The sequence below is a fragment of the Nilaparvata lugens genome, chromosome 1 (genome assembly GCF_014356525.2).
Source record: "Nilaparvata lugens isolate BPH chromosome 1, ASM1435652v1, whole genome shotgun sequence".
In the NCBI taxonomy this organism is placed as follows: Eukaryota; Metazoa; Arthropoda; class Insecta; order Hemiptera; family Delphacidae; genus Nilaparvata; species Nilaparvata lugens.
The window spans coordinates 4388109-4400687 of record NC_052504.1 but is presented as its reverse complement, the minus strand read 5'-3'; the positions used below and the strand labels follow the sequence as shown (position 1 = coordinate 4400687).

The 12579-nt window shown below is 35.6% G+C and overlaps 1 protein-coding gene across 2 annotated transcripts in view; it reads right to left on the bottom strand.

Moving 5' to 3' along the window:
• Positions 1 to 1391: 1391 nt before the first annotated feature.
• Positions 1392 to 12579, bottom strand: part of LOC111050255 (17-beta-hydroxysteroid dehydrogenase 13) — a 77934-nt gene continuing 66746 nt past the window's right edge. For both annotated transcript variants that reach the window (XM_022336549.2, XM_022336551.2), the window contains 3 exons: positions 6436 to 6568; positions 4460 to 4585; positions 1392 to 1462 (listed from right to left, as the gene is read on the bottom strand). In XM_022336549.2, coding sequence (XP_022192241.2) covers positions 1393 to 1462; positions 4460 to 4585; positions 6436 to 6568 — 329 coding nt within the window. In that variant the 3' untranslated portion in view covers position 1392. The remainder of the gene's footprint in view (positions 1463 to 4459; positions 4586 to 6435; positions 6569 to 12579) is intronic.

Here is a 12579-nt window from a genome sequence, read left to right as displayed (position 1 = left end):
GGAATACAGAAAAATCAGTTCAAAACAGAAACTTATTTTGTTAATAAAATAGTTTTCGAATATCGCCTTGAAACTATAGTGAGGTCCACGTTATAATGGCAGTGGAGAAAGATAGGTGATTAACGTTGCCGATCCTCTGTCTTGTCAATTACTTCTATAGACTGTAGCTGATACAGGCTTATTAATGTAATATTAACTGTTCATTGTCGTTTAAAATACTCAATTATATTTTATTAAGCAAGAAATTATATTTTTCAATAATTTCATAATCAAGAAGAAATATTTTGATAATTATTAATTATTGCAATGAGACTCTTTTCAGATGTTTATCTATCCAGTTTATTTTTCAACTAACTGTTTATTTTTACATCAACACTTAATAGAACTATCACTTCATCTTCTCCTTTTTTTAATTTATTGATCCAAGTCGACGGTTTGGCATTTCTCTTAATGTTTAAATGTTTATATGTTGCGCATTTGTTTACGGCGAAACGCGGTAATAGATTTTCATGAAATTTGACAGGTATATTCCTTTTTTAATTGCGCGTCGACGTATATACAAGGTTTTTGGAAATTTTGCATTCCAAGGATAATATAAAAGGAAAAAGGAGCCTCCTTCATACGCCAATATTAGAGTAAAAATCAGACTATAGAATTATTCATCATAAATCAGCTGACAAGTGATTACACAGATGTGTGGAGAAGCCAGTCTATTGCTGTATTTCCATAAGGTCTATAGTTTCAATCAGGTACTTGTGGATGAGAATACTGCGTGAGGTCTACTGTTCACAGAACTACTAGTTATGATTTAGTTTAGCTTGACTGTCAGTTGATAATATTGTGATGTTCAATCATATGAGACGTGTAAACATTAACCACTGATATGATTGTAACATTACATTGCTGGAAGACGATCTGGCAACAGAGCAAACAAAGCAAGAAAGAGATAGCGCTATCTGCTTTGTTGAATGATAGACAAGGATTGCAATACCACTGCTAATCAAACATTGCCATTTGCCATTATAACGTGGACCTCACTATAGTAGGTTCTTATTCATATGACGGTTCAAGAAATAGAATAGGAAATTGTATTCATAAGCTACAATAAATATGAAGGGATTATGAAAAATATACAAAAATCACAGTATACAACCAATCTTTTATTTACAAAAACCAGCTTGATGTGAAAAATACAGACGATAATTATTCGTATAGACAAAATTGTACACATTTAAAACGAAATTATGATTATTAATCCTTATCACATTGATTTCAATCACTTATCATATTTGTTTAAAACGATCTTGGATCACCTTAATAAGTTGACTATCGTTAATTTGTCTCATGACATTAATTTTTCCCATTTTCTGTGAATTTATAATTACATTTTTTTCAATCATCTGGATCAAGACCTGTGTCCATGAAGTCCTTTGTATGCTGTATGAATTTCCCCGGCAACAGTCTGAAAAAACAAAATCATCATTAATTCCAATGAAAGTATTATAAAGGACCGAGCGAAGTGAGATCTAGGATTCAAGTCGACGGTTTTGCATTTCTCTTTATGTTTATATGGTTATATGTTGTGCATTTACGGCGAAACGCGGTAATAGATTTTCATCAAATTTGACAGGTATGTTCCTTTTTTAATTGCACGTCGACGTATATAAAAGGTTTTTGGAAATTTTGCATTCCAAGGATAATATAAAAGGAAAAGGAGCCTCCTTCATACGCCATTAGAGTAAAAATCAGAATATAGAATTATTCATCATAAATCAGCTGTCGAGTGGATTATAAATTGCATGCATTGACGCATGCAATTCAATATCTCAATGTAACTTAATGAAAAAACAGCTGTTGTGTGGACTATTAATTGCATGCGGTGAGGCATGCAATTGATAACTTGAAGCAGCATTTCTCCAGACTTTTCTCTGCTTTCAACTGGGTAAGCGTTTGATGATAGTAGCATATAGCTGTTTACATCAAATTATTAGCATTGTCGATACAACAACCCAAACAGCCATTAGTCGTTTATACACCGATATCTCGCCGACACGACAGGACAGAATTTACTCTGATTGACAGTATTAGAGGAGACTGTGGTTTACAACTGCGCGAGGTCTACTGTTCACAGAACTAATAGTAGAATAGGAGATAATTCACAAAGTAATAAGTGAGTTACAGTAAATTAAAATAACTGGAATTGTATGATAATATGACAAAGAAAACATAATATCATAATTTGCTGTATAGCCATGTATCGGAAATAATGCATTCACCTAAAGCCAGTTACGCACAAATCGATTTTTGGACGTTCGATTTTTGGCCGTCCTATCAGATAAACCGGAACCTGACAAACACCATCATCTTTGACATCATCTTTTTAATACAATAGAATTCATAAGGACGGCAGAAAATCGTACGTCCAAAAATCTATGTGTGTGTAACTAGCCAAAAGGGGAAACGATTGGCTTCGTGGTGGCGCTGTGTCATCGAGCACGACACTCTATGCTTGTCTAGAGTTAGATTCACGTTTTACAGTCAGCATCTGATTAACATTGGTTTGCTATCCTTGTCTGTCATCAGACAAAACAGATAGCTCTATCATTTTCCAACTTCGCACCGTTGCAGAATAATTGTTAATTCAAAACTGTTCACAAAGATTGATCGTTCAGAAAAGAAGCACTGTTTTGATTCACGTTTTACAGTCAGCACCTGATTAACATTGGTTCGCTATCCTTGTCTGTCATCAGACAAAACAGATAGCTCTATCATTTTCCAACTTCGCACCGTTGCAGAATAATTGTTAATTCAAAACTGTTCACAAAGATTGATCGTTCAGAAGAGAAGCACTGTTTTGATTCACGTTTTACAGTCAGCCCCTGATTAACATTGGTTCGCTATTAAAGCAGATAGCTCTATCCTTATCCAACTTCGCACCGTTGCAGAATAATTGTTAATTCAAAACTGTTCACAAAGAGTGATCGTTCAGAAAAGAAGCACTGTTTTGATTCACGATTTACAGTCAGCATCTGATTAACATTGGTTTGCTATCCTTGTTTGTCATCAGACAAAGCAGATAGCTCTATCCTTTTCGCACCGTTGCAGATTTGTTTATTCAAAACGGTTCACAAAGAGTGATCGTTCAGAAAAGAAGCACTGTTTTGATTCACGATTTACAGTCAGCATCTGATTAACATTGGTTTGCTATCCTTGTCTGTCATCAGACAAAGCAGTTAGCTTTATCCTTTTCCAACTTCGAACCGTTGCAGAATTGTTGATTCAAAACGGTTCACAAAGAATGATCGTTCAGGAAAGTAGCACTGTTTTAATAGACAAAATTTATTGTCATTAAATATATTGTCCCCATAGGCCTCAAAAGAGCGGTAGAATGACACAATTGTCAATTGAATGAACATTTAGTTCAATTTTGTTTCGAATTATTAGTTTTCCAAACTTGTCGATGTGTGAACATTACCATAAGAGCCAAGAATCACGAGAACAAAATATTAATTTATTGAAGTTGCTTTCCATGACGAAACACTATTAACTTTGTTGAAGTTCTGACACTGTGTTACTTGTAAATAGTTGAAAAAACACTTACTTTTTACTTTACAAAAGTAAAGTTGTAAACTCTAAGGTTCAACTTTACGAAATTTATATTGATTTTAAATTGGTAATCAATAATTTTGATGTAAAGTGGACTGTATTGAATAGAAAAGAAACAAGTGATATCTCTACAGAAACAAGTACATGCAATGAATATATAAAAGAACAACTCACCGAAAATCTGCAGAGTACCTAATGTAATATTTATATTATTGAGCTTACAACTCCCAGGTAAGGTATTCAGGTGTCCCCGAGGTAGGAGATGAATCAAGGATGGTGAAAAGGCAAGCTTAATTGTCATCTACTGTTGGTAAATTCGGCTTCCATCATATAACGTTGCACATATATTTCTGACGAGATATTTACAATGTCTTTAAAGACTATAGATCGGTGAACTTTCCAATCGAAAAATAATAGTTTAAAACTTTCAACTAAAGGGAGTTTGGCAAACACTCTTCCAAACGTAGGTTTATGGTGTACGATTTAACATTAACGAAAAAATAATAATTTGAAGAACGATTTTCTTCTGGGAATGATCGACGAATAATATCAATTCCCGACTCGAGGCAAGCTATTACAAAGCGAGACTGAACTGAAAGAAACAGCCTACCGGCTAGTGAGCGCGACGCACTCAAGTGAAAGAAATACGAACTGAACGAGGAGCGCGCGTCCAATTCAAAAACGAAAAATGAAAACTAGAGCTGGCTCCAACAAAAGTTCTGACACAGTGTCAGAGCTTCAACAAAGTTATTAATTTCTTGCAAAAGTAAAGAAAATTTCTGGGCAAAATTAATTGAAAAGCATCTAATCTGAGTTGCTATTTCTAATGAATCACAAAATTGTTGGAACTGACCTGGCAATCCTGTCCAGTGTGAGCATAGGAGCTGGAATGCTGAGTTCTTTATAGTTTCTTCGCACCGCCTTTATTATGTTGGTAGCCACTTTTTCCGGCGGTAAAAGGCTCAGCAGGGCCGGAAACCTAACAACATAATCATGAAAAATTTATTGAATTATCCATTTATTGATAGGATGTACATCAGTTCTTCAAGTTTCCAGTTTGTAAAGTACCTATTTTGACAAGAACTTGAGATACTGAAAGGAATACGTCAAGTTATATAGATTAAGTACGTCAAGTTATCACGGCATCAAGTTTCCATTGCAGGCTCATACACAGTCAGTTAGCTATATTGCACACTAGTTAACGTACTTAGGGATTAGGATCTGGCCCATCTATAGTGCGGTCTACGTTATAATGACAGTATTTGATCAACTTTGGTTTTGCTATCCTTGCCTATCATTCGACAAAGACGGTGGTACTATCCTTTTCTAGGTCAACAACGATGACAATTATGTTTTTGACAGTGTAGAAAAATAATTAGTTAATGCAGAGAATCGGCATCGCTATTCTTCTATCTTTATTCACTGCCATTATAACGTGGACCACACTATAGTGAGGTTTACGTTATAATATCAGTATTTGATTAACATTGGTATTGCTATCCTTGTTTATCATTCGACAAAGCAGATAGCGCTATCCTTTTCTAGCTCCGCTGCCAGCTTGCCAGAACGTTTTTCTACATTAGATCGATGTACTAGAAGTATAGTTAACATAATATTTCATCTAAATTATGAAAATGTATCATTTAATCATGGACAATATAATTTCTTGACGAATAAAATAAAATCGATCATTTTAAACAAGAATGAACAGTTAATATTGCATCATATAAACCGGTATCAGCTACCGGTACCATGTTATTCCTTCTATAGAAGGAATTGGCAAGGCAGCGAATTGCAACACTGTTCTCCTATCTTTCTCTACTGCCAATATAACGTGGGACCTCACTATAGGCAATATAATCTTGATTTCAAATACAGAATACTTGATGTGACATAAAGGCAATGAGTTATAACATGAGCCTCAGCCCTCGAACGTTGAAAGAGTGGCTGGAGTGGAAGGGATGTAGGGGTGGGAATATCTCCCCCACACATCATCCCCTCTCACTCTACCTGCATACGGCCATTGTAGGGAATGTCCAAAATGAGTATAGCGGCTGCCGAGATCAAACTGGCCAAACTTTCACCCCCACCCTAAAAAAATCACATTTGAGTCCCATGTGGTGGGAGTCGAAGGTTCATGTTATATCTCACCGTCTCTACCTCTAGGGAATATCATCTTCATTACAGCAAAAACTATTTGGTGTGAACCAATAGGTAATTTCAACTTTACTGTAACACAAAATACTTGATGTGAATCAATAGGCAATTTCAACTTAACGCTGCCCCAGTTCAACAGTTCAACTCTTTTAAGATTTTTGAGATTTCTACATCATCTTACTCAGCTTTCCTTCCTCTTTCCAGAGCTACACTCAACTAAGTCTAAGGATATTATACTTCTACATGGGAGAAATCAACATTCCATAATTATGCAATGCACAATTCATAGTAATAATAATTTGAAACATAAAATTCCCTTTTTCTCAAAACTTGGATTTTTGAGTTGTAGTAGTGTTGAGCTAGGCCAGCGTTAACTACAACACAAAATTATTGATCTAGCCCATCTCTAGGCACTATAATATAGATTGCAACACAGCATAATCGATGTAACCTACATCTAAGGAATATCGTCTTTACAACAGCACAAACCTACATTGGTACATTGCTACATTGGTGTGACCTATCTCTAGGCCATAATATTGCCTAGGTTATATTATAACCTTGACTGCAACATAAAATTTCGTGATCTGAAATTTTTAGTAAGATATATTTCCAGTGTTGCAATGAAATAAAGGGTAGTTGATAATTATTGTTATCGTGTTTTGATCTGACCTGTTACGAGGCTTCTTGACGAGGCCCGTGCCGACCATGATGGGGTACACGGTGGTGAATTTGACCTGTGATTTGACAGCCCCACCACCTCCGTTGGCTGCTCGCAGCTCCTCGTACAGAGACTCCATCAGACCTGCACAACAAAAACAGCATTAATAAAAAAATACAATGGAAAATGTAGGTACCAAAGATTCAAAATACAATAAAAGTACGATAGAACCTCGATAATTTGTAAGTAAAACAACTGAATTTAACCTATATAAATAAGAATCGAGCCTAAAATGTTGACATTCAATAACTTTTTTATGTGTGCACCGAATTTGATATTTTTTTAGTTGTGTTCGTTATGCTCAGGACCAGGTTTATGGCCTATCAAATTTATAATCCGACTTCAGGACTCTTTCCTAAGTAGGCCGAAACTAGTTGTTTGAAATGTTTTAAATAAAAGTACTTAAGAAAGTATTTAAAAGAGTTATAAATAAAAAGTACTTCATGCACTGTATGGGATTGTAGGATAGGGAGGTACAAGCTTCTTGCACATAGAATCGCTCCTCAGGGTAGAGAGGCTGATCATGAGGGTCATCAACCAGAAGCTTCCACGCTATTCATCAGACCAGCCATTCAATGAGTTTGACGTGATGGATCCAAGACAGCTTTATCTCCTTGGAGATACTATGCAGATTACACAAGAACCCAATAACATTTCAAACCAGAAACCACAACCACAATACCAGAAACAGGAATCTTCTCATCACCAATGTTGCAAGGAAGGCACTATACCACAGACATTTCAATCATTTACCATCAAAATTATATAATCTACTTCCTGCAAACTTTAAACAGATTAATCAGATTAATTAAACAGATTAATCATCCTAGAAAGTTCAAAACAATAGTATACAATTGGTGGATGAGCAAAGGAAGACAGAAAATAGAAAACATTATTTCAAACAACAACTAACCACCTAATGACTTACTAAACACTAACTGATTAATAATGCGCCCAAAAATAAACAAACAAAATCTACACTAGAACATGGTACGCCATAGTGAAGAAGGTCAATTTCCACACAGAAAACACTAAGCATGTAGAGGACACATTATAAGAAATTTTTATTGTAACTAACTATTGTATGTAATTGTAATTTATCTAATATTTTCTGTAATTGATGTATAGTAGTTTTAGTTTTTTTGGGAAATGAACATTTATTTATTCATCATTTTATATTGATTTTAATAATTTTGAATTTAATACTGTTTGAACGCTCATAAAAAGTTTAAAAACGGCCTAACAAAGGAACAAAAATGTATCTTATTGGAAATTTCTTCCTCTCTCAACCATATCCTTAGAATTAGGGTTTGACTTATAGTTTTTTAGTTATTCACGATTTCCAAAAATATCAAAAATCTATATATCTCGAAAACTAAGGTGGATATAAGAAAATTTTACTGGACATTTTTTGTTGCAAATTTTGTGTAGAATCTATAGTCTTCGGCTGTTAGGCCGGTTACAGAGCTCGACCGACCGTCAGTGCGTATGTACCATCCTGACCATACGCATCCATACATCAGTTTTACACATTCACAGCTCTCCTGACGAACGAACTGATCAGACTCACAAAATGGACGCGTTTACAAATTGTTCATTTATTACTGTCGTATTTCATGAAACTTTAAAGTGAAAATTTTCACTCACATTCTTTGATGTGGCGACGTCCGTTTCGTGCTGGTATTGCACATTTTCAAGCCAAACAGAAGCACACATCAAAGAATGTGAGTGTTTTTTCACTTTAAAGTTTTATGATATACGATAGTAATAATTCCAGTGAAAACAAGATGGATAACCAACAACGAATTGTTTAATATTGCATATTTCGAATTTCAAGGCAACCTTGACTCTTATAAAAAAACTTCTTAAGTTTATCATCTTAATGAATGAGGGAACAAAAGACATACGGTAGATATCATTGGTGGATTCACGGAGGATCGGCAGCCTTGATTGTGGGCTGATTAGTTTGCGCTTTCCTCCCCTTCCCCCTCTCCCAAAGAGGCAAGATAACCTCTCTCCCTCACCCCTCCTTCATCCTCCCTGTTTATCTTTCTAACCACCACTTCAAGAAGCGTTGTCGAGAAGTCACCATCGTTTTGCATTCAAGCTAAACGCAATTACCTCGTTTCGTTTCGTGATATATGTGCAATATCATATAGGCCTACGCATAAAGACAGGATATCGTCAGCAGTAACTTCTACACACGAGATACAGTCCACTTCCTCGCCAGTTCCAAGGTTAGTGCAAATTAAAGACTTACTTTTGGGGTTGTCGACGTTTTCGTGAATTAAATCTTAACTGTACCCCAATCCATAGGTTTGGAGACAGGACGGGATTACCACATGGTCCGACCAAGCCTAGGATATGTTCTATTTCCAAGAGATTTATTTTTCAATTTAAATTTCAATTCGTTAATAGTAGAGTTACTTGTTGATACATGCACTGATATCCATGTTAAATCCAGTTACAAAGTTCCTTTCCAAATCTCCTTGTTTATCTAATCAGTTACTTAGTTACAATGGCAAGCCCACAAGCCTTGCTTACTATTCGTTTGAAGAAGACAGAAACTTTGTTTAGCCGTGTTCAACAAGCCTATGACTTGTTAAAGGACATCAATGATCCTAAAATTCAATCTCAATTTTTGATAAGAAGCATATCTATTGAAAATACTGTGAAAGAATATTCTGCACTCTTAGATGAAATCAATGAATTATCTATTCAAGTTGAACCTACTAAAGAACCTGAATATCAATCACTTACCGTTATTGATAGTTTATCCTGTGCAATAATAAATGCTCGTGATAAATTGAATCAAATTCAAAATGAGAAACCGAAGGAGAAAAGTGAACCCTCAACTTCAACCTCTCATTCTCCCCGTTTGAACATGATATTACCTCCAACTGAAATAAAACCGTTTGATGGCTCTGATATTTCAGACTGGCCTATTCAAAAATATTTAATTATAAAATAAATAATTTGTTGAAAGGCGAAGCAGCCAGAGTAGTGAAATCTTTTCAGATAAGTAGTGATTTTGATTTGGCATGGAAAACTCTTTGCAAGCGTTATGAGAGTGATAGGGTGCTAGCTAACTACTACGTAAATGAGATTTTGAAAACTAGTTCAATCCCATTTAAACCTTCGTTACAATCGCTTCAAGATTTTCTTGTTAAAGTAGGTGATAGTATTACCACTCTGAAATCGTTGAAAGTTCCTGATTTGGCTGATTATATCTTGTACTCATTAGCTATTCGTCAATTAGACAAAATATCACGTGAATCGTTTGAGCTCGAGGTAGCTGATAAGAGCTTTCCTTCTTGTCAACAGTTGATTGATTTCGTGAATAAGAGAGTTAGATCTTATCAATTATCTGCATCTGATGTGCCGTCTGTTAATGAACAAAAATCTATCGAAAAGCCGAAAAATAAGTCTTTTCAGAAAAAGGTTGTCTTATCTACTCAGGCTAATAACAGCGTTCGAAATAAAAGCAGCTCAGTTACTTGTGAATTGAATGATAGTGCTGAAACAAAATGCTCATTTTGCAACTCAACGAATCATTCGTTATTCAAATGTCCTGCTTTCTTGAAAAGAGATCCAAAAGCTAGGAATGAATTTATTAAATCATTGAGAGTCTGTTTCAATTGTTTCTCCAAATTTCACGCTGTAAACCAATGCAAGTCTAAATCGTTGTGTTATTGTGGTCGTATGCATAATAAATTACTTCATTATCCTCGTAGTAGTGATAATAGCCGTTCGAATTCTCCTGTTCGTTATCAGAAGTCTACTGATAACATCTCTAAAGTTGCTTTGAAATCGAAATCCGTTGATTCGATCACTCAAACTGATAGCACTATGAATGTTGTTGAGAATTCAAATTCTTCTAAGCATTGTGGTATCACTGATAATGTTATTGATAAGTCATCAATTGTTAGTTTAATTCCTAAAACGAGTGTTGTTCTAGGTACTGCTCAAGCAGTTATTAAAAATTCATCTGGTTCGTTTATTGGTGTTCGTTTAATGATTGATTCTGGTAGTACTGCTAATTTCATCACAAAAGATCTTGTTATGAAACTTGGTTTATCTGTTCATGATTGTCATCAAAATTTCTCTGGTTTGAATTCCTCGAGTGTAGGGAATTCTTCTGGTGTTGTGAAATGTTTGTTGAAACCTAAGGGCTCAAATCACCCTCGTTTAGAAGCTGAGGCTTATGTGATTGATAAAATAGTTGGTTCATTGCCCCCTATTTATCTCAGTTCAAAAGTGCAAAATGAGTTGAAAAAATTCAACCTTGCTGATCCTGTGTTCTATGAACAACGTTCCGTTGATCTTCTATTGGGATGTCAGTTATTCAACAAAATATTACGTCATCATAGTCAAGTCTCATCTAGTGAAGAGTGTTCGTTTTGCGTGATTCCTACCGTGTTTGGTGACATTATTTTGGGTGAATTTCCAAATCATTCCGGTCTTCTTAATCAGTCATTGACTGCATTAATGACGTGTCCCACCTCTGAGAACTCGTTGAATAATTTGGTTCATAAGTTTTGGGAAAGTGAAGAAATTCCTAATCATAAATTTCCTAGTCCCGATGATGAGTTTTGTGAGAAACATTTTGCTGAAACTCACACGCGTGATACTGAAGGAAGATATGTTGTTCGTCTCCCTTTCAAAGTTGACACTAATCAACTCAAGTTTCATGAATCTCATGATGTTGCTTTAAATCGTTTTCTGTCGTTGGAGCGTCGTATGCTGCGTGATGCTCGTTTGAAATCTGATTGCGTATCATTTATGGAAGAGTATCTTCTTTTGGATCATATGGAAGTTGCTAAAAAACCAGGTAAATATTTTATTCCTTATTTTTGTGTATTCAATCCGTCATCACCTACAACAAAGGTTCGTGTTGTATTTGATGGGTCTGCTAAAAAGAGTCACATTTCGTTGAATCAAGTTCTTCATTCAGGTCCAAAATTGTTAAATGACATATGTGATGTGTTAACTAGATTCAGACTTCACTCATTCGTATTCACGTGTGATGTTACGAAAATGTATCGTGCTATCCTCGTTGATGAAGAAGATCGTTCTTCCTTCACATATTGTTTCGTAAAGATCCTTCCGATGATATTGTCGTTTATGAGCTCAAAACAATCACATATGGTTTGAAACCGTCTGGTTTTCTTGCTCAACGTGCTCTCATTCAACTGGCGAAAGATGAAGGAGATAAATTTCCGTTGGCAGCAGCAGCTATTCGTGATGATATATATCACGACGATTTTCTCACAGGTGCTAATTCGTTGGAAGAAATCTGTGAAATAAAATCACAACTTTGTAATCTTCTAAACTGTGCTCATATCAAGTTGAATAAATGGAGCAGTAATTCTCCTGAGTTCTTGGATTTGATTCGTTCTGAAAACACTCAAGTACCACTTCATATCAGTGATGAGCCTAATTCAAATGTGAAAGTTCTTGGCGTAATGTGGAACCCAACTACTGATTGTTTTCATATTAAAGTCTCCGTTCCAGAGTTTCAAAAGAAAAACTCTAAGCGCACTGTTCTGTCCGTTATCGCGCGTCTGTATGACCCTCTCGGTTTTATAGCTCCAGTAATATTCAAAATGAAATGTTTTTTACAAGAGCTGTGGAAGTTGGACATCGATTGGGATACGCCGATTCCTGTTGACTACAACGAATGCTGGAACGAGCTGATGAGAGAGCTTCCTGCTCTAAGTTCAATTTCAATTCCTCGATGCGTTTATGGTGATGCTTTTTCTTGTCAAATACTTGGGTTTTCCGACGCATCGCAGAAAGGAATCTGTGCTTGTATCTTCTTGAGAGTTGTGTCGTCAGAATCTACGGTGAAATGCTTCCTGTTGAAAGCTAAAACTAAAGTTGCGTCGTTGAAAACTCTGTCTATTCCTCGATTAGAGCTTCAAGCTGCGTTGTTGCTTTCGCGATTGTATGTTTCAGTCCTTCCTTCACTGGAAAAAATCAATCTTCAATCTACGTTTCTGTTCAGTGATTCAACTATTGTTTTATCTTGGTTGCATATACCTCCTTACAAGTTGCAAACGTTTGTTGCAAATCGTGTTGTGAGAATATTAGAG